General features: G+C 27.5%; 1 protein-coding gene and 1 long non-coding RNA gene across 4 annotated transcripts; one reads left to right on the plus strand and one right to left on the minus strand.

Annotated features, from left to right (window-relative positions):
* Positions 1 to 53: 53 nt before the first annotated feature.
* Positions 54 to 1,602, plus strand: LOC136079637 (uncharacterized). The gene is made up of 2 exons (XR_010638098.1): positions 54 to 364; positions 918 to 1,602. It is a non-coding gene; the product is annotated as an uncharacterized LOC136079637 (long non-coding RNA).
* An 11,297-nt stretch (positions 1,603 to 12,899) lies between these two features.
* On the minus strand, positions 12,900 to 21,106 carry LOC105846401 (multiple inositol polyphosphate phosphatase 1). Of its 3 annotated transcripts, none has more exons than XM_065795734.1 (2): positions 20,982 to 21,106; positions 12,900 to 14,909 (listed from the first exon to the last, which is right to left on the minus strand). In XM_065795734.1, exon 2 carries the CDS (start codon positions 14,889 to 14,891, stop codon positions 13,476 to 13,478), a length of 1,416 nt encoding a protein of 471 aa, XP_065651806.1. In that variant the 5' UTR covers positions 14,892 to 14,909; positions 20,982 to 21,106; the 3' UTR covers positions 12,900 to 13,475. The 3 variants fall into 3 exon arrangements, with proteins under 3 accessions (XP_065651806.1, XP_065651807.1, XP_065651805.1); XM_065795735.1 differs by having other exon boundaries at positions 20,977 to 21,106; XM_065795733.1 differs by lacking the exon at positions 20,982 to 21,106 and adding an exon at positions 17,858 to 17,970.
* Positions 21,107 to 23,953: the final 2,847 nt, after the last annotated feature.

Here is a 23,953-nt window from a genome sequence, read left to right on the forward strand (position 1 = left end):
TTTTTTTTCGTAAACTGCATATATTTGATTCACAAAACAATTATTATTATCATTTTCATTAATATATTTATTTTTTTAAATTTCAAAACACAATGTAATCATTTGCAAAGTAAACCTCAAAGTCTTTTGGTCGAAAAAATTTGACTAATTTCAGAGAATTTATCGAAAAAATTTGAGTGAGCGAGTTTCGTGTTTACAAACTTCAGACGCGCCGTTTGACTTCAGTGAAATTGTTTACGACTTTCTATTGTACTATGAACAAAAGATTTCACGCACGGTTTTAGAAATTTCGATAGCATTCCGCTTCCATCTATAATAGCTCCATGGTTCAATGAAAGTTTTAAAAACAAGACTTTATAAAACGGTAAATAAATGGTATAAATCAAAACTAACCAACAAACAAAAATAGATTAATTTTTAAAATGAGTTCGATAAAATTAGCCTTATCATAGTTAAAATGAATCACGGAAGCATTATATCACTAAAATATCAAAAAACTTATTTTTTCATAAAAAAACTTTTTTTGTGAAAATGTAAAACTTGATATATGTTCTAACTTTACATAGTTTGAAGTTTACATAAATTAGACATTTGCATACACTTTTGTTCAGATTTTCTGATACAAAAAGTGCTGCGACTCTTTCTTGCCATTAACTCGAGTGTAATGGCTGCTGTGAGTAGTTCAAAGAGCACTACTCACAGCAGCCATTACACCCGAGTATGTTATTAAGTTCCTAGTTATATTATATTATGATTGTTGGTAAATAATTTTTATAAATCTTTGCTTTAATTTTTGTGTTTTTAAAACTTAAATATTTAAAGAGTAGTTCGTTTTATTTAACGAAGAATTTTGTTATTTAAATTTTAATAATAATAATAATAATATTTTTTGTGATAATAATATGGTATTGTTTTAGAGAAAATGTCGAGGAACCAGAGAAAAACCTATTAGAAACTATGCCAATTACAGCCCAGAAATGCTAAAAGAATGTTTAGATTCGATTAGGTCTGGTGGATTAACTTGTTTAGAGACGCAGAAAAAGTGTTTTGTATACCTTGATCTACAATAAAAAACGAACTGATGCGAAAAATGCACGACTTTTCAGTGACAAAAAAGAAATCGTTTTTAAACATCTATTAAAAATGCCAGACTTTGGGTTTCCAGAAATGGAGCCTAATTTTTGATACGCAATAAGGGGTTACATAGATAAGAAAAATGTTTGTATTAATCTATGGTTTGAATAGAAAAGTGTTTTTGTATTAATCATTGAAAAAAAAAGTACTTGGAAAGATTAGGGTAATGGCGAACGTGGAGTAACTCTGAAAATGGCCAGAACAGCGTAAAAAAAAAATTTGACAATTTCTTTTTACCTGCTCAGAGGCAGTCCCATGCTCAGTTCCAGACGTGCAGTAGTGTAATGAAGTTGCGATTGTTGTACACGATAAATTGGTCCTAACTTTTTGTGATAACTACATGCATCTTTTTTCTTGAGTAACATTTTTGTTGTAGCTACTATAGATATAAAACCACTTCTTTTGTTGTTGTTGTTGTTGTTGTTGTTGCATAGTATCATAATGAAGAAGTTTTTTACACGTATCATATTTTAGGCATGTTAATATAACCTCAATAGATTAATTGTATTTAAATTGTTTGCGTCCGTGGAGATATAACGAACGATCTTTGTGGGGTAATTTCGAACGTCTAAAGTGTCAACACTTAGATGTCATGCGGCCAGAACATTAATGTTTCTAAATATTTTTTCACATTTAACTTTACGTTGTGTCTAGCACAACGGTACCGTTGCTTCTTAAAGTCACGGTAGTAAAGTTTGATTGGTTTATTTTAAGTCACGGCTGCGAATATTATTAGTTGATTTTAAAAGTTTTATTTCTACAAATTTAAAAAGAATTGCATTGTTACATTGTACACTTAGCATTGTGTTACCTCTTTGGTTCATCTACTACGGTGATCCGGTATCGACACCTTCACTTAGAATAATTTTTTTAATGTATAATAAAATTTTATAAAAAAACTATTTTTTATTGAAAGTTATTATTATTGTTGTAAAGACGAAAGCTCCATTGATTTTTATTATTTACATACATCGACTGATATAGGAATAGGCGCTGTGAGTGTACAGACATCCATTGATTTAGGGAAAGGCGCAATGAATGTACATACATTGAATGAATAGGGATAGGCGCAGTGAGTGTACATACGTTGACTGATTTAGGGATAGGCGAAGTGAAGCGCACGTACATCTACTGATTTAGGGATAGGCGCAGTCGAGTGCACATACATCCATTAAGGGTTTTTAGTTTAGGCATGCATTCTTTAAATAAAAGAAAACAAAAAAAAAATCAACCAGTCAGAAATCACTACCGTGACTTTAAGAAAAATATTAAAGCGTCGGTACCGTTGCGCTAGACATAGCATTAACTTTAACGGATAAACTATTCAAATATTATCCCGTTAATTTTCTATCTGATTCAGGCGGATAGAAATATTTTAGATAAAAAGAAAGATAGGAAGGAACAAGAAGTAAAAAATACTGTCGGTAAAAGTAAAAAGAGAAAGATCTTTAATCAATTAGAGATTTTTTACCATCATGTAAAGAAAAAAAGAGTAACCGAAATGATACAGAAATTTGTTGTTTAGTTTGCGAAGAAAAGTATCAGGATTCGCCCACAGAAAACTGGATCATTTGTTGTAAATGCAAGTCCTGGTTGCACGAGAAGTGCGCAACAGGTGAAAATATGTCCCGGGGTTTTGTTTGTAATATTTGTTTAGAATTTTTTTTAATTTTAATAATTAAAAAAAAATTAGAAAAATTTTTAAAAGACTGTAGTTATATGAAAATGCCACGAAAGGTTCATGATCTAACCAGAAGACTTGGTTCTTTTTTTCTTTTTCTTTTTTTTTACAGCAACCATTATTATATATTTCAAAAAAGTAATATTTACATGTCTCCAGTTTATATAGTTTATATACATATACACCACACATATTTACAATGTCTAAAAAAATTTTTTTTTTCTTAATGTTATAACAAATGGCAGTTACACTTGAAGAAATTAAAAAAATGCTACAGGAAATGTTATTGGAATATAGAAAAGAAACTGAGGCAATGCTAAAACAACAAGAAAAAATATTTGTCAAAATTTTAAGTGCAAATGCGAAAATCATCAATGAGCGGCTTAATAGAGCTGAACAAAATTTTAAAGTAAATGCAAACCAAATAAAAATATTGGTAAAAGATATTGAAGACATAAAATTATCTTTAAATTTTTAAGAAGAACTTTTCGATAAAAAAATTGCTCAAGTCTATGAATAAAATAACATAATATTGAGGAAGCAAAGGGCTCTGCTGCCACCTCCGGTTGCTACGGGCCAGTTAATTAATTTACTTAGACAGAAAGATAAAGCCAAATTCCTTCAACAATCGCACTAATTAAAAGGAACGAACATGTATATAAACGAAGATTTTCTTTTGATACCGTAATTATTGGAAAGAGATTGCAGACTGAAGTCAAAAAAAGACGTCAAAACGGTGAGAATGTTGCCGTCAAGTATGACAAAATTATTATTCTAAAATATGCTTTCAGTAAAAATAACGAAAAACTTATAAGTAAAGCTAATAAAAAAATTATGATCAACTTTATAAAGAGCTGTAAGAAAATAATTAAACTTAACATGGTGGAAACCAATATATTAAACATTTTAAATGTCTCACAGAGATAATATACTTTTAACAAACGACATTAATCCTGACCCTAATATTTTTGACAAACTTTTAATCGAAACTAATTATTTTAATGTCAGTAAAGCTTTCTTAATTCTTCATCATCTTTTTTTTCGCTGTTAAACCTAAATATTCGGAGTATAAAAATTTTTTTTTGAAAGCTTGAAAATAATTTAAACTACAAATTTAGTGTAGTAGGGGAAACCGGGGTTAGTCGGAACATGGGGTTAGTTGAAACATTGAACTTTTGCACCGACTAACGAGCAGTTATTATTAAAAACAAGAAACGAAAGTTTAAAGAACTAAAATACATACTATTTTGTTGTTGGATAAAACAAATTTGTTGGAATGTTGTGATTGGGGTTTGTTGGAGCGTTTTTGTTTTAAGGCATCAATTATATTCCTTCTATTATCGCTCATAGATTATTTTTATTATTTTGTAATTATCCATACTGGCAAACTAAATTAGAGTTTAAATCAAGGATCTTATTCTTTAACATGTGTCTTCATTTATTTAAATCTTGCTACCGCACGTCGTTGACAGCGGCTTTTTTTTTATTATTTTGAACACAAGCCGTTCGTTGCGGCTTTTTAATATCAATTGAATTCTTAAAAACAATGGTTTTCAACTCTTTACAAATCTATTTTTGTGAGTTTAAAACTTAACCATTTTAAAAGTTCTTTTATTTAGTTTTTCAAAAAAGTTCATTGTTTAAATTTAAATTATTTTTTCAATATACGATATATAATATACTTGTGTTATTTTAAAGTGCATTTTTTATTATTAAAAATGCCGTATTTTAAACTTTCACATTATGTTTCAACTAACCCCAATGTCTGTTTCAACTAGTCCCAATGGCAGGGTTTGTTGGAACATTTTTGTACAGCTCTCTAATGAAAGATATATTAAAAACTACATAACTAAATTTGATTATTATTAGCGAATATTGAGTGCTTTAGTAATTAGTATTAAGGCAATAAAAAAAATTTCAAAAAATATTTGTATTTTAGCCATAAGTCCACAAATAAAAAAAAACGTTCTAACCAACCCCGGTCTTCCCTATGTCTAACAAAAACCTGGTTTCCAAATGATTCAAACTCAAATTTTTATTTATCGGGTTATAAATCAAAATCAACCAAAGAAAGAGGGCATCTGTGGAAAAATGTGCATTATTGTTTTAGATTCTTTTATTTTTAAAAAGTTAGAAAACCTTAGTATAAATAATGCAGATTGCGAGTCGTTAACTATTGAAATAATAAATTAAAAAGCAAAAAATATTTTCATTACTGTTCTATACAGATCACCCAACGGCAATTTTGAACTATTTCAAAAACATCTGGAGCGCATATTACCTGACACAAGTAAAAATATTTACTTAACTTTACTTTAACATAAACCTTTTAAATACAAATTGCGATTCAAACGTCACACAGTGAGTCAAAATCCACAAAAAAAGGCAAAAAACCTCCGATAAAAAACTATAGCTAGAAAAAAATTAATTAAATTATAATGTAACTAAATGCCAATAATTTAGTTAAAAGCCAATAATTAATTTTTTTGTGAATAACTTTTAAGATTTTACCAATTTATACGCCTTTTTCCGAGACTTATTTATTTTATTTTATTTATGGGAAAACTCGTTCAAAAAAGTCTCGCTTAAGATTGATATGGGTAAAAACAGTTCAAAGTTTAATTTGAAGTCATATGTTTAAGATGTTTGGTAATTATTAACAAAATTTTACACAATAAATTTTAATTTTAGATTTTTATTACTGAGATCTCAAAAATGTGTCATTATTTGATTTTTTTTAATTTTTTAAAATAAAGTTAAACTATGAGTTAAGTTCAAAAACTAAAAGATTCCGCTAGATTCCATGGTTTTAATCCACTTGATTCCATGGTAGTTTTAATATTTTCCCATTAATAGGTATATATGAAAGCAGAAAAATTAAAATTATTTGCTCAAACTTGCCCCAATTAAAATAAGACCTTTTTAATACGTCTTTTTTTTTTGTATTTTTTTCCCGTTATTAATTAAAACTTGCGTATAAAGTAGCGAACAAAACATGCGTATAAAGTAGCGAACGAATAATTCATTGCTTACAATCATCGCACAAATAATACATTTAGTCCTACTTGTAAAAAATCTCATGCTTAAGCAGATGGTGCTAATTATCAAACCTCAAAAACCGAAATATGCAACATTTGATTGATGGCATAGTGCATGTTTTAAAAGTAAAACTTGCGTATAAAAAAACTAACCATAGTTCATTGCTTACATTAAACATGAAAAGAATACATTTAGTTCCTATAATTCAAGAGTTAGGAACTAATGATATTAATTTACTTGAAGCTCTTCTACGTGAGTTTTTTAGACTGGAGGGTTTATACTTGTGGGGCCGTGGCGCAGTGGTTAGAACGCTTGCTGTATAAGCAGGAGATCCAGGTTCGAAATGAGCTCAGGACGAATTTTCGCGTCACGGTAAGGAAGGAGGCGTGAACTTCCTGGTTAAGTGCACTTCCGCGGTGTTCTGTGACAAGACCGTAAGGACTTCTTGGGGCACCTAAAAACACACATTAAAAAAAAAAAAAAAAAAATTACTATGATAGTATTGACAAACCTGAAATGATAAATCTAAAGAAAACTCCAATAATATTAAAATGTAAATTCCGATCAAAGTTGCGGAAAAATTCAAGAACCTTTCTCAATGTTACCTTCTTCTTCAATTTTAACTTTCTTCTTCTTCAACCTTCTCCAATGTTAAAAGGGGGAAGTCCAGTAATGTAAAGTTTCGGGAAACTAAAAAAAACTGCATTTTCCCCCGTAGTAAATTTTTATTAATGGTTCAATAATTTTCTATTTGAATGTGAAAAACATTATCCTCTTCAAAAAAAAAAAATTATTAAAGCATTAACAAAAATTTACTGCGGGGGAAAATGCAGTTTTTTTTAGTTTCCATTATTGGACTTCGATTAAGTTTACATTGTTGGACTTCCGTCCTTTTAAAATTCACCGATTCATTTTGAGGTATTATTTTGTTGTATAAATAGGGGCCACGGTATACAAATGAAAATCTCGATAAATTTTTTTTTTATTGGGAATGCAAAATTACATGTTCCTTGTGTCATATATCTGACGGCGTTGATTTGAAAAAAGTTATGAATAAAATAAGTTGGAACAAGTCCGAGTTAATATTTTTATAAAATCGGCATGAGTGAACTTATTTTTATTATAAATCAATCTTGATGCGTGTTTCTGGGTTATTTATAGAGAATTTATTTCAGATTTATTCGTACTTCCCCAGGCAATATTAGCATATGTTAGATAGCTTAGTATTTAAAAAGGAGAAAACTCTCTTGGGAAAATGTTGACTTTTTAGTATGTCGATACTTTTGGATATTTTTGTACTTTTTGTTTTTATATGGGTTTTCCTAGAAATTGTTTCGTCAATAATTATCTCAAGAAATTCAATTGTTTCAGTTCTTTTGATGTACATGTTTTCAATTTTTAGTAAAGGTAGTAAACGTTTGGTATATTATTTTTCGGCTGGTTGGAATAAAACAAGATGTATTTATAAGTTTTTTTTTTTTTAAGAAAATTTATTTACTTTAAACCAGTTGTTTAGGTTTTCATGGTTGTCATTCACAGATTCAAAGAGGTCTTTTTTTTTAACATCTTCACTTCCAACAAGGCTGCAAGCAACCACTATTATAGTTGGAAGTTACTGGAAAAGAAAAGATGAAATTTATAGAACAAGACAATGATTAATAGACGACTTGAAATGTTGCAAATTATATGAATCAGGAAAACAAGATGAAGGAAGCGAAGGAACTAATGAAGGAAGTCCGAAGGACTAATGTACGAGGAAAAAACTATGTGGAGGTTGGCTGCAAGAGCAGGTCCAACTTTGTTTACGAAGCGTTTTTGCACCTTGTCTAAAAGAGAAAAGGTATCATCGGAAGATCCGCTACAGGTATGGCAATAGTGTTCCACACAAGGACGGATTTGAGATTTATAGAGATAAAGAATAGAATCCGGAGTAAGAAAGTGTTGAGCACGATAAAGAGATGTAACCTTAGCAGATGCTATTTTTGCAATGTATTTGATTTATGGTTTCCAAGAAAGATTGGAAATAAGAGATAATCCTAGAAGATGAAGGGTAGATGAATCGTCGAGTACATCACCGTTCATAAATATGAGATTCCATATTGATGATCTGAAAGAAAGTTATTAGATTCAAGATAAGAGATTAAGTGTTTGTTAGTTAAAGACTCAAAAATCTTTCTTTAGATAGTAAGTAGACTAATGGGATGGTATTTAGACGAGTGAGATCGCTATCTAGAATTTTTGAAAATACCGATAAAAGATGCCACACTCAAGATTTGATATTGGTTAGAAGTTCTTAGCAAACAATTCAGCTTTGTTTTTAGGTGAGGTCAAAAAATCTCAACCGTACAAGAGAGGTGGAATAACATATTTACCCTTGTTATAAATACTGTTGATAGATGAGAGCCTAATTTTTGAATTGAAATACGAGATTTTGTGACAAGAAGATGGCAAAGAAGATGAAAAATTTTGACCCAAGGGCCACCAAGAAGAAAATTACGGAAACAGTCCCAGTCAACTTTAAGCTAGTTGTAAGAGATATGATGATAAGAGGATTCTGATGACAAAGAATAATGAAATAATAGTTTTAGAGAGATTAAACCGTAATCAGAAGCGCCTAAGTGTGAATGTGGAGAAACTAAGCACTGACGGGATCAGAAACTAGACATAAGTTGAGTAGAGAAGGTAAATGATTTAGATTGTCTGAAAAGAAAGTTGGAAAGTTGACTATTTGTGTTAGAGATTCGGAAAGGCAAAATATTTTGATGCTGCTGACTTTATATATATATATATATATATATATATATATATATATATATATATATATATATATATATATATATATATATATATATATATATATATATATATATATATATTAGTAGTAGAAAATCACTTAACAAAAATTTTTTTAAATTTTTTTCCATTCACCCTCTGTTATGCCAATATATTGTTTATCAGGTACATTCTTAGAGAAAACAACACATTTATATACCACATTTTTTGATAAACAACTTCCACTCATTGGACAATTGATTTTTTGTTTACAATTACAATTTTCTGTAGTTTTTTCATTTAGGATTTCTTTTTTGTTTAACAAAGCCTTATTGTGACCTTTTATAATTCTTTCCATATTTTTTGTGCAACTGTAGCTAACTTTAATTGTATTTCGATTAAAAATTTTATGTAATTTATTAGATTGCGGGAAATGCTTATCGACCAATTTTAAAAACACTTTTCCTATGTTAGTAGAAACATTTTTGCTATATGGGGGGTTGAACCAAATTACATTTCTAGTTCTATTTCGTTTTTTTGTATTCTTTTTTTCAGGGTCAAATTTTAGTTCAAAATTTTCAAAACCACTTTTTTTTAGGGCATCTTCAAATATTGGTTTAGAGGAATTGAACACATTTTCATTTGAGGAGTTTTGGTTTAGTCTGTTATTAATTGAAATCGGGATTTGTTTTAGAACTTGGGGTGGATGGTTAGAGTTAATGTTAATATATAATAGTTCATCGTTTGGTTTTTTGAAAGGCTTATATGAATTTTCAGAGAGGTTAAATGTGACATCAAGAAAATTCACAATTTTTAAATTTATGTTTATTTCGATTTGAAAGCCAATATTTTTAAAAATTTTTATAATATCTTTTCTAATTTTGTCGAGCTGTGGACCAGATTTTCTACGCATTACTAATAAACCATCGTCGCGATAAAGGCCTAAATCTTTTATATTGATTATTTTACTTAACAAATCTAAAATATATAGTCCAACAAATTCACAAATTTCTGCTCCGTCATAACTGCCCATTGTTACATCAAAGCAGTCATGTATGTTTTTCTTTTTCCAAGTTTCCTTATTAAAATAAAGTAAGGTTTTTCTACAATGTTTTATTATACGGATTGTGTCATCAGGAATAACTGTGTGGCTTTTTGCAAATTCAATAGTCTTATCTAAAATATCTGCGGTTATTGAGGGGTAAAAATCATTAATGTCAAATTGAATAAATGTGCAGTCATTTTTATTTTCGATTATGGAGAACCAATTTATAACATCAGTGGTATTTTTCCACTGTTGCAAATTTAATTTATTTCTAAGAATATTATTAATTTTGTCCAATTTAATTTTGCTTATATGTCCAATCTCACTTTTTGAGGGAACCAATAACCTACAAGGAAGTTTGTTTTGAAAATTTGGTTTATGGTCTTTTAGTGTTACGAAGGCTTGGGCAGGGGCAGTTGATTCGATTCTATTATCAACGTTAAATTCAACAATTAAATTCGATTCTATTAAAACGTTTTGCCAATCATAAGCAATCTTTCAAGAATGAAAAGTATTCAAAAGACACCATGCTGTCAAAATATATATGGGACTTAAAAGAAAAAAATATTGATGATTTTATACTGAATTGGTCTATCCTTAAAACAGCGCCTGCATATAACAATATTTCCAAAAAATGCATACTATGCCTACAAGAAAAATTTGAAATAATTACACATGCAAATCAAGAATGCTTATTAAACAAAAGATCGGAATTAATTTCTAAATGTAGGCACGAAAATAAGTTTCTCCTAAAAAACTATAAAAATAAATGAGTTCAAATAATATTTACATTAACTACCCTTTTTTAAAAAACATTTTAAAAAAATAGCATAAGTAATCATTTCTAAAGAATTCTTTTTATAATAGTGTCAGCAAATTCCACAAATGTGTGAAAATTTACAGTAGTTAAGACATTTGCAACTTCCTGTAATTTAATTTTTGGTATAAATTGAAGTTTTATTAATTTGATCATCCATTTCTGATGAATCTTTGTTGATGAAACACAGTGTTAAATGGAAAAAAAGTTTTGTTAAGTGATTTTCTACTACTAATATAATTGCTCTGTTCTTTTAAGAACATTGAGCACTCTATTGTGTAGAATACTTTTTAAAGTTGTTTAAATATATATATATATATATATATATATATATATATATATATATATATATATATATATATATATATATATATACATATTTTTTGATATAAATAATTGATGCTGATGAATAAAACAAACTTGTGTCATCAGCAAACATTATTGCATCAAGTTTTTTTAGGGATTGTGGAAGATCATTAAATAAATTAAAAATATAAGAGGGCCAAGAATGTAACCTTGGGGATCTACGCATTTTATTTTGTGTAAATTCGAATATTTATTATCGTTCGAAACAACACATAGTTGTATGTTGCACAGATAACTTTTAAACCAATGTAGGGGTTTCTTATTCCGTATTTTTCCTTTTTTTTTTTTAAAGTAAGATATCATGATTAATTGTGTCAAACGCTTTGGATAGGTCTTTAAAAGTTTTACTTATTAAAAGAGTTTCTTATGCTACTAAATCTAAAATTGCATGTTCAGTTGAGTGTTGTGATTGAAAACCGAATCGTTTTTTATTTAGAAAATTGTTTTGAGTAGAATATTTATATAATCTATTGTAGATTATTCGTAAAAGTATTTTAGAATTAGCAGGAAATATTGAGATTAGTCTGTAATCGTTTAACAGAAGCGTTTCACCGGTTTTAAAAATAGGTATAATTTTAGTTTATCTGGTAGTGTTCCTGTTTTATTCGATGATTTGAATATTTCGAAGATAGGTTTGCGTGTCTCCGAAAAGGCATTACCAATAATGTTACTTCCCAGATATATTACCAATAATGTTAATATATCTGGGAACATGTTTATTTTAGGAGAGTTGCATTTACGAGTTCATTAAAATTTTAAATATTAGTTCGTTAATATTAGTTAGATAACACTTTAATCTTCACGATGATTTGAGGATTTTATTTACTAAATATTATCTTATAACTTCTCAATTAGTATATAGCGAGGTTAGAATATTTAGCAAATAAAAAATCTGTTATAATAAATATTACCAGTCATACCGGCTTTTTCGTAATTTTTAAAATATTTTCTAAAGCTTGTTTGAAAATTGTAATAAAACACAAAGAGTTTATTTATTTTAGTTGCTATTTCTTTTTGTGGTGTATGAGTGTATGGGCATGCAGTTTATATGGGTGTGTAATTATTTTTTTGAGATTTTAATGTCTGAACATGCTTAAATGATAAATAAATATTTAAATGATGCGTTTTTACAATCAAAGAATAACTTTCCCATTTTGCTCCACCCACGTGCAAAATATGAAAACCTTGCTGGGGAGTTTCGTTACTTAGGTTGTCGTAACTTTTTTTAGAAACTGATTATTTAGTTTCTTCGTTTTCTTATATCAATAAACTTTAAGATATTATAAATTAAGTGGTGTTACTTCTGATTAGTTAAACCGCACCTAGCATTTTTTTCGCTACATACCCCTATATGCTCTGCTCTACCTTATATCGGCGAATTTATTAGACACTTTCAGAGGCGCCAAATACATTTTTTGGTCTTTGAGACGGCTAACTTCCAGACATGGAGCAAACTCCAAACATTTATATGTTTATACTTACGTCAAATAAGGATGCTTTGCAAAAAATTGCGTTGATTCGAGCTTGGGAACAAAAAAGCCTCAAAATATTGTCTCGCCTGCCCAAAAACGTGAGAGCAACAAGTTGTTGTAATAATTTTTGTACTATTTTCAACTAGACTTATATTCATCGATAAATTTTAAATTTCTAAGTAAAATATTTTAGCAATCGAAAATTATAACAATATTAAGTTTAAACCTCCCTCAATTTGAGGGAGTTACAAATTTCATACTGTCATAACTTTTGAACGCTGAGAGATAATTCTATGAAACTTAAAATTTATCGATGAATATAAGTCTAGTTGAAAATAGTACAAAAAATATTTCATTAACTTGTTGCTCTCACGTTTGGAATAGGAGTGGGGAAAAAATTTGGGGCTTTTTTATGTTCCCAAGCTTTAATCATCGCAATTTTTTGCAAGCATCCTTATTTGACATAAGTATAAACATATATATAAATGCTTGGAGCTTTTTCCATGTCTGAAAGTTAGCCATCTCAAAGACCAAAAAATGCTTTTGGCGCCCCTGGACACTTTACAACAACGATTTCTAAGCATTTATATCCTGAATATTATCCTATCATAAAACATAATAAAAAAGAATATAACCTTTACAAACATTAAATTTTACATTTTAAAGTTTTACATTACTATAAACTATTGTATACTCATTGGTTCAAACAAAAAGAAAAACGGTTATAAACTGCGTCGAAAAAGAAAAAATGGTTATAAACGGATAAAATAAAAATAATTAAAACTGCATCAATTATTAATTATAATCAAATATGAAACAAATTTCTACAAAGCTAAAAAGTTTCTTCACCTGAACTTTAATCAAACTTTTAATTTTTAGTTTTTAAATTGCGTTAATTTTTTGATTTTTGTTTATCACTAATTTTATAAATTTATAAATAATAAAATAAATTTTTTTTAGAATCATTTAAATAGCTCTTGAATTGAAGTTTAAATTTAGATCGTAAATAATTGGTGTAATTACTCTTAATATATTTGAATATAGTTCCCAGCCAGCATGTGGTCCTAAAAAGATGTGTTTTGAGCGTTCATTAGACGTCTTTTTAGGAACAAATGCCGGCTGGTTTACTAACTAAATTACTAAATGTAATTAGATTAAAATTTTTTTTGCCATAAAAAGTGAAACAATGGCCGTAAAATACAATGAAACAAATTCCCAAGTATTAAATATCAGTTTTGAATTACTCGTCTTGCTTGGACTGCTTGTACACATACTTTCGTAATTACATTTTTCTGCGATGCTTTCGTAGCATTCCAGAAATTTAGAAAAACTACAATCTTCTTTTGAATCACAGCATGGAATCTTTACGAGATGCTCGTTCACCGAAAGTTGAATTTTATAATTGTCATCATCGCATTTATAAAGAACGAAATAGATGTTCGCTGAAAAAGGCGCCAAACAAGATGCACGAAATATTCTTGCCTTCATTTCTTTATAATTACTAGCAGTTAAATAACCTTCATTTAAGTACACTCCAAGTAGTGCAAGAAATGGAACAATAGTTTCTGAATGACCAGATCGAAATATACCATTAAAACTTTCAGTACTATTTATAATCGTTGCAGTTTTTAATGTTTTCACAATATCCGCAAGTAAAGGACAACTAGATTGATAGGTTATTGGAAATACCTTAGAAGATAAGTAAAAATCTTCTAAATCAAAATAATACTCTATGACTTGCAGATCGTCATTATCAAACATTGAACAAAAACCAGTATCCATGGTACCGCTAAACATTCCGATTTCATACGAACAATAAATATACATAATTTTTAAATGGTTTACTTCGAGAGAAAATGATAAACCAAGTTTGCGTTTTACTTTTTCCAGAACATTGTTCATTTCAGTTCCCTTACCAAACTTTTTCATCTCTTCCTTGGTTTCTTCATTTTTTTCCACCTTATCAGTATAACTTTTACACATCTTATAAAATTCTAATTCCTTGCTGCTGTCACATGGATACGTTTGAATTGCAATAGGCTGGATGCGACACGCTCCTAGCGTTCCAGTATTTTCAAACAAACCTGCTGCCAAAGAGTTTGAACTATGAACAGTACGTAATTTACAAGTGCTTTCAAATTTGTATAACAGTGGAGAATAGCGTTTTTGAAACAAATCTGAAAATCTTATGCGAATTCTCTTTCCAATTTCGTACAACTCTTTTTCTCCAATTTCGTTGAGCAAGCTATCTTCTTCTTTTTTAAACAGATTTTTTGTTGGAATTGCGATATTCAAAAATGTTTTGTTTTGGATAAACTTGAGTAGTTTATCCATTTCATTTACATCTTTATCGCTTGGGTAACGGTTGCCATGTCGGTGAACCATATTTATTTGGATAGGTTTGCAGTTTTTGGGTGCATTGTTTTCTGTAAAATTGTTCCCAATAAAAGTATATGGTGTTTTTGTTGAAAATAATGGTTGTTTGGGACAATTTGTTGCGAATACATGAGCAGATAATTCAATAAATATTATAAAAAGTAAGCAATTAATTTGCTTTCTGATCATTTTTTCTGTTAAACGTAACTAAAATTAAAAAAAAAAATGACCCAAAAACTTAATTTACTTTTTAAAATCGTGTTCTTAGAAAATTGTTTTTATTTATTTTATTTATCTATTTTGCAAAAACATTAAGATATTTAATATATTTTTTGCTATAAAAACATTGAGATATTTAATACAGTTTGCCAAAAAAAAATTTATAATATATAAAAAATGATTTTTAATAGATATAAAGAATTAAAAATTTGTATTTATTTATTTGTAAAAAAGTAAAAAATTGTAAAATAGCAGCTTTTGGTCTTATATATATTAAAAATTATTTTTGTTAGTTATTTTTCAGACCATAATAAATAATTTATCAGCCAAAGTTTCCGAATAAAATTACTAGAATGTATCAACATAAAAAATTACTAGAATGTATCAACTTAAAAATTACTAGAATGTATCAACATAAAAAATTACTAGAATGTATCAACTTAAAAATTACTAGAATGTATCAACATAAAAAATTACTACAATGTATCAACATAAAATGAGCTAAGTAAAATGAAAGATAACACAACTTCTTTCTGCTTTTCAAGGATTTTCTAAGGAAAGTGTTTTTTTTTTAAAATATTATCATGCATACTTTATGATACGTTATTAATATATCAATAATATATAAATAAAATATTGCAACAAAAATACACCCTTATAAATATTTGTTTAATATATATATATATATATATATATATATATATATATATATATATATATATATATATATATATATATATATATATATATATATATTAAACAAATATTTATAAGGGTGTATTTTTGTTGCAATATTTTATTTATTAGTAAAGTAAATTTTCAACAGAAAAAAGTACAAAACTTTATTTTGGATAATTGTTAACGTAAATACAAACGCTATAGTGTTATAAGTTGTAAATTATTGTAAAAAAGAATTGTTTACATAACAACAACTTAAGCTTGGTTTCCAATATAGAAATATCGTACAACAGTTGTACAACAATAATGCTTTATAATGGAAACATTTTCTTGCGTAAGTTGCACAACTTAACGTCGGTTGTACAACAAAATTTATGTTGTAAAACAAAGGTTGCGAAAATAGAATCAAACCAATCTCGGCAACAATTGTTGTACAACATAAACGCAAAACTGTTGCACAACATTTCTACAACTATTGGAAACCAAGCTTTAGAACAAAAAACTTGAAGAACGTTTACAAGTATAGATAGTTAAACAAATAAAAATATTAGTTTGACTCGCTACTTAACCCAACTTATTGTATTTATCATAACATTAAAAAATATCTTTAAACTTTGAAAAATGCTTTTTAACATACAGCCTTATTGGATAAACATTGTGTTGTTTCAAAAATCTAATTCAGTATAATTTTTAATATATTTATCATTCTAGTTTTTATACTAGTTTAAGGTTGTTTACATTTTTTTACTAGTTTAAGGTTGTTTACATTTTTTCCCATCTAACTGTTTTAGTTTTTTACAAATCAACATATTTCCTTTAATAATACAATTAGCGTAATATTTCTTTATAAATACGATAAAATTCATTTACAAATACAAATAATTTTTTTTTTATAAATAAAAATAGAATAATGTTTCTTTATAAATGCAGTTTCTTTATACTGAAAATGCTGATGTTTTTTCTTTGATGACGTTTGTTTAAACATTACAAATATTTCAGTAAACAGCATTCACAGTTGAACTAAATCTTTATTTGCGTAAGACTATTTTATTTCAATCAAAAGTATTTTGGTAATTCCATACAAATTCATCAAACTTTTTGAAAACTTCAAACCATGATTCCACATTTTCTTTAAAATTTTGGCTGCTGCATTTTACATAGAAAAGTTTATTCAAAATAGATTAGTTCAAAATATGGAATGGTTCCAGAAACATTGCAATTTTGATATTAAGTAACGCAACTTTCGATTGGGTCATTAGTGCAGCAGATTAGAATTAAAAATGCCTGTAATTGTGCACAAGTTAAAACATGAAATTTTAACCAATTACTCAAAATGTTAGGCTGATTAATTTGATATATAGTGGCATCGCGTGGCCTAAGAGGAACTGGCTGAAATCTAAATGATAGTTACCGCCATATAGGATTTATTTAAATTTTAACTTGTTCAACTAATCTTCAATAAAATCTCAGAAAAGGTTTTCATCATTGCCTCGTGAAAACACAACAAAAGTATACACTACTTGCTAATAAATGGCTCAGAAAACTTGTTATATGTAATAGAGATTTCGTAAATGAATTAACAGCCATTTTAGCCAAATTAACAGCCATCCTCTTTTTACAACTGGGCTGTGGACCAGCGTTGGCGGAGTAGCTTTTTTTTTTAAACTATTTTTATCTACCTGAATAACAGATTTTATGCAGCAAGCAATTTTTAATAAATATAATAAATATAAGTTTTTTTTTTTAAAAACAAAGTATTTTTTTTAGCTGCATTCTATATAAAAAACAGGGACAGGCTTTTTAATTTTTTTCTTTACTCAGTCTTTATTAAGTTTTTATTAAACTTTTTTTCAGACCATCCGCAGCTTATCTTTGCCCCGTTAATTAATTTGAAACTTTGGATAAATAACCTGTTTCTCTATAAGAAAGAAAGTTTATTTCTAAATACCTTTCTTGTATCAACAACACCCTAGCTCGTATATACTTTGTACGTATATACTTCGTATATATACTACCAAGTATATATATATATATATATATATATATATATATATATATATATATATATATATATATATATATATATATACGAAATATATATATATATATATATATATATATGTATATATATATATATATATATATATATATATATATATATATATATATATATATATATATATATATACGAAGTATATATATACTACGAAGTATATATGTACTACGAAGTACATACTACGTATATACTTTAAACATACCTCTTTGGTCAAACTGAATGTGCTACCATATCTTAAATGATTTATATACTTGTTTTCAACATGTAAAAAAAGTTTCATGCTTTAAACCACCTTTACACCATTGTTATTCTTATCCGCTGCAATATTTATAAATTCATTAACATTACATTAAAAATTGATTTACAATAAAAATAAAATAGTGTTAATAATATAATATTAATAATAACATTTAAAGCATTATAATTACTAAAATAAATGATTATATGTTGTTTGGAAAAGACTGTTAATTAAATCACACCAAACTCTAAAAATAGATAGTAAAAAAATATATATATATATATTACAGGCAGTGCCGCATTTGTGGCTACAGCACCCATAGGCATATCAATAGTCGTCGCCCTATAATTCGTAATAGAAGTTTAAACAATATATATTTAGAGTAAAAATAACTATCTGTTTTGTTTTTGTTAATTAATCTGTATATTATTTATTGTTTTTGTTAATTTATTGATTTAATAAAAAGTAAAAATAAACTGTATAAGTAATTTAAGAAACCAGTACTTTCAATTACGTAATCGGATTTAAAAGTCGCAAAAAGATTACTTCTTCCTAGTTTTTGGTATCCAGAAGCTCTAAAAGTATAAAATAGCTTATGGAATACTAAATGGGATATAAGACTTTTAAGTTGGAGAAACTTAGATGTAATGGCGCCAAGAACTCCGGGACTCCAGGTTAAAAAACAACAAGTTCTAAATCATTAAATTTCATAATTCTTTTATTTATAGCAGATCATTAGTCAACCAACATGTTTAAAGCATCTGAACCCCAGAAACCAGGAAAAAATAGAGACATACAGACTAATTTTTTTTGGGACTCCGTATCCCTATATTATACAATATACAATAATGTACTGATTAAAAGTTAAATTTGAGCCATAAAAAAAAAGCTCTTGTAATCTACAGTACAATTAAGGGTACAACACGAAAAAATTTCTTGACCAACATTTTCAGTCATTGATTTTAATGGATATTTCAGGCTGTGTTCGTACACAAAGTTTTGTTTAAAGACATTCTATTCTTTTAAACTTATTTATTAGCTTAATCGCCATCTTTTTTTATATATTAAAAATTTTCTTATATATAAAAAATATGGCAATAAATCTGATAAATAAATTTAAAAAAAAACAAGTTTTATTTACCTATACCATAACGCTTCGTTAACACAAGCACGAAATTTTTCTCAAGCTTAAAAATACTCTCACGACTTCAACACATATCATTTTAAAATTCTGTAAAGTCGTTTGATATAAAAAAGCTCTATCCTCAATATCCATATTTGAAAATGATATTGAAAAATACCCTAAGCTTGAGCCATTTGATTTCTTTACCTCCATTAAACTTGCGAAAGTCAATTAACATGCGTGACAACGTTAAATTCTAATCGGAAATTCTAACCGTGTATTCTGGCATTGTATTAAGTTACATATATATTAAACATTAGATTATATATATACATATGTATATATACATATATGCATATAAAAATATATTTGTATATGCATATATGTATATATATACAATATGATAATGTGTGTGTCTATATATATATATATATATATATATATATATATATATTATAAATTTATGGTACTTTTTGTTTTTAAAAATATTTTAATGGATAACAATTTAATTAAAAAAACCGCAAATCATATGGAATATGATGAATCATATGGAATATGATTCATCATATTCCATATGATTCATCATATTCCATATGATGAATCATATGGAATATGATGAATCATATGGAATATGATGAATCATATGGAATATGATGAATCATATGGAATATGATGAATCATATGGAATATGATGAATCATATGGAATATGATGAATCATATGGAATATGGATGAGACTAATATGCAGTTTAGTTATCGCCATGGAAAAGCAATTTCTAAAAAAGAAGTTAATTATCTGCATAGCCAATAGCTGATGATTGGGGAACAGTCACTGTAATACCTTGTTTCAATTCAATAGGTATCTCATCTTCCACCACATTTAATAATTAAAGGAAAAACAAAAAGGTCTCTGCACAATTTTCAAATTGAAAAAGATCCTGAAGAAAGCGCATAGAATGTTTCAGAAAGTTGCGGTTGGACAAAACAGGGTAGTGTGTTTTTCTGGTTTACAAAAATATTCCTTCCAAAAATTGATTTTAACGAACCTCAATTACTTGATCTAGATGGCCCTGACTCATATAACTTTATTTAAGTTGTTAGATATGGCTGTGGGTAACAAAATACACATTGTTGAGTTTCCTACACTCACTTACAACTGGCTTCAGCCTTGTGATAGATCAGTATTTGGCCCACTCAAGAAAGCTTACAAAAAAGCATGTAAAAATTTGATTAGTAATTTTCCTGAGACACATTTCTAAGTTTTTACTTATCCTAAACAAATCATTAGAAAAAAAGTTTTTTTTTTAAGTACTGCTTATTTTATCTAAAAGTATATATATTTATTTTTTAAAGTAATTAAATATAACGATATATATGATATAAATTTATATATATATATATATATATATATATATATATATATATATATATATATATATATATATAAATTTATATCATATATATATTTAATTATTTAAAAAAAATAATAAAAAAATAATTATTTTTCTACTGCTTATTAAAAAATATTGAAGTAAGTAATAAGTAGAGAAATGGTCGGTGAGGAATAGACTTACCAAGACTCGTATTTTATGGGTCCAGAATAATAACAATATTTAGAAAAAGCTAGTAATAATAGTAATAATAATATTTAGAAAAAGAAGATAAGTTGAAAGTGACATGTTATTTTTATAGATATTTTTTTATTACTTGTTTTTATTGTTTTATTGTTTATAGGTTTGTTATTTATGTTTATTAACAGCTAACTCAAACTTGTCTTAATGTGATTCAAAATTAAGTTAATTAGTCATAAGGTTGTTTTAGGCATTTTAACTAATACGATCCTTAATTATGTTAAAAATTAAGAAGCAAATAAGAACATAGCCTGACTCGATTAATTTATGCTAGTTTTCGGTAAACACAAAAAACAAATATAAATATAAAAAAGTAGAAACAAAGATTACGCTACTTTTTCTTCAAATTGGTAAAAACTGCTGCTATATTTTCAATTAACAAAACAATTTCAAAACTTTTCAGAACATTTTCAATTAAATTTCAAGCCATGCTTTGATCTTAAAATTCAAAAAGCGCTTTGAGAATACTTTAGTTAAATCCTATTACAACGGCGTACATTCGCAACCAATCAAATAACTGCTGCAGATGCTGCAAAGTATAGATTACACAGCAGAAATTTTATTTTTAAACGAATCAGATTGCTAATTAACTTTTCAAATTTTCTCATGCAAAATATGATTTACATTTTTGTTTTTTTAAAGTTTTGTAACATCCTCTGCAACGCATAGTTTTCACTGTAAACTTTTTTTTATAAATACATTTTTTAACGAAAATAAAAATATCGGTAGTCAATTATTAGGCGGGTGGTAGATGTCAAAATTCTAATGTCAACTCTAATGTCAACATTTATATTTATTATTGTAACCCGTCAGTTGGAGTACTTGACGGACTTTAGACCGCCTCTTTATTTAGTCGGTAATAGCAGAGCTGATTGGGATAGTGAGATTGATATGAGATTGATTGATATTGACGAAAACCCACTGAAGGTCTGGTACTTAATATCATCAGATCCGCGACATACCTCTCCGTTGCAAATATTACGTTTGACGTACGTGGGGTCACTAATGGAGATTGTTAAATGCTTTCAAACCCAATGTTTTTGACGAGTTCTTTCCAATTATTAACTAATAACCTTAAATCAATATTAAATATATAAAATTGCTTATAGATAAATCTACAATAAAACAACTAAAAAATTATATTCACGAAATTTTATCATTGTTCAACTATTCAAGCGAAAATTGTTTTTTTTTTAAACAGAATATTATCAGTTGTGCAAGATATAAAATATTATGTGCACTGCAACGATTTGATAAGTTACAGTTTTGATATTTTTAAAAAGCCAGTGGATACTAACTGTAAACGATGGGTTTAAAATTTTGATTTAGAAGTGATAAATGATTTTCCGGAAATTAATTCGTTTTTTATTTTTTTATTATTTCTTTCTAAAAACTAAATTCCTCGTACACCTGTTCTAAGACTGCGTCAAAGTTGTACACAAAACGCGCTTTAAACTTTTTTCAGAATGAAAGTGAAAACGAAAAGATAAGTTTTTTAATAAATGTTACTTGGAAACAGGGCCGTCCCGAAGGGGGGTGTTGGGGCGTCCCACCCTTCCAAAATAATAAATACATACACCTCCCATGGAAGACCTCTTCAGGACAACCTTACTTGAAAACCTAAAATAATCTTTGCATGGAACGACAAAATTGCTAGTTACGTACCCAGCCTTCTTGTTTCACTTTCGGAATTAAAATCTGTTTTAATTCCGAATTAATTAATTAAGACACGTTTTTGTCACAATCCAGGCGTAAACCAAAAACACGTTTATTTCTCGGGAAATTTTACTCGAGTTTAACACGTGTTTATTGAGATTTTAAATTCAAATTTAAATGTCGCGTGGTTTTATCATTGCTTTCACATTCTTTACGGAAAATTAGTATAATATTTCCTCGTTTCTGTAACGGTAAAACCATTAATATTTTAACTTGTGTTTTTAGTAAATAGTAATAGTTAATTCCACGGAATAAAAACAATTATTGCACGTGTTTTTCTAGAAGGTTTTAGAAACCAAGCGTAACTTTTTTCTGAGCTGTGCCCGTCTGGGTAACATGTTAAAATGTTTCACCCCTGTCTAAACGTGAGGACAGTAATATAGTAAAATTTTCAAATTTGTTATATTTTAGTAAATTTAAATTCATCGACAGATCTTAAAATTCATTTAAAAATATTGTAGAGTTCAAAAGTTATGACCATGTAAAATGAACAATCCTCTTTTTTTTTCATCAACTAACTACATAAAGTGGTAAAGATTCATCAACCTTATGTTATTAGATATTTTTTTTTACCCCAACCTAATGCTGTGGCCAGCAAGATGTTTTTTACAACAAAGAAAAAACGATTATATTTTTATGCTGTAACGTTGAATTACCAAACTTAAGATTATTATGTAAAAGATAAAATGTTACCCTACTTTTTATAAAAGTTACCCAACGTTTTCAAGAGTATAATAAAATAAAGTTTTATCAAATATACAGAATAATCTTTTACATATAAATTTTTTATACTTAAATTTTCAGTCATTTTACTTGTTATTTTAGCGAATCTTGATGGAGCTATAATAAAAGAGTCATAAGGCGTGAAGAAGATTAGAATTTTAATATAATCATTCAAACTAAAAAGACATCAACTGAGGTCTTCAAAACAAAGGTCTTCAAAATTTTAAAAAGTCTTTAAAACCTTATTAGTCTTAAAAATATATATGCTCACAAGGAAAGCAAAAGATTGCACGCATCAATTAAAAGGTAAAGAATGTAAATAAAAAACTTGAAAGTCATGACAATGTTCGCTCAGACAAAATGATAAAAAAAAGTAGTATCAAAAAGAATACTATAAACTTATTTTTGATTGAAAAAAAATTTGATGAAATTATGGGCTTGATAAAAGAGAAAATTCTGTGTTTCTACAAAAAGACTATTGTTCAGCTTCTCACTAATAAAAAAACAAACACCAGCATGAAAATCTCAAATTTAAAGTGATTTAAAATTATATAATATATCAAAAACTGATATCTTTTTTGTAGATAATATAATATACAGGTTCAGAATAAGCGCAGGTTTGAGAAATCTCATTCGCTGATTTTTAAAATCAAAATGGATTAAAATCAAAACAACATTTTTTCAAAAAAAAAATTAAAGTTTAGTATTGATATTGAATTAGTATCAATACTAAGAGTATTATTTTTTGTTCATCGTGAACATTACGATTTTTTTGATGTTGGTGTAGAGGAATCTATAAAATGTACTTCTGCTCCCAGTAAATCTGCTCACAGATTGGTTCAGAATTGGTCAATATCTAGTCGAAATC

Source organism: Hydra vulgaris, chromosome 04 (assembly GCF_038396675.1).
Source record: "Hydra vulgaris chromosome 04, alternate assembly HydraT2T_AEP".
NCBI lineage: Eukaryota > Metazoa > Cnidaria > Hydrozoa > Anthoathecata > Hydridae > Hydra > Hydra vulgaris.

Bases quoted from the DNA above. Each gene is read 5' to 3' on its own strand.
- LOC105846401 (XM_065795733.1), bottom strand. From the start codon at position 17,935: ATGAAACTTTTTTTACATGTTGAAAACAAGTATATAAATCATTTAAGA. The intron at 14,910-17,857 runs GTATGTTTAAAG...TTTTAATTTTAG, and splicing joins CATTCAGTTTGACCAAAGAG to TTACGTTTAACAGAAAAAAT.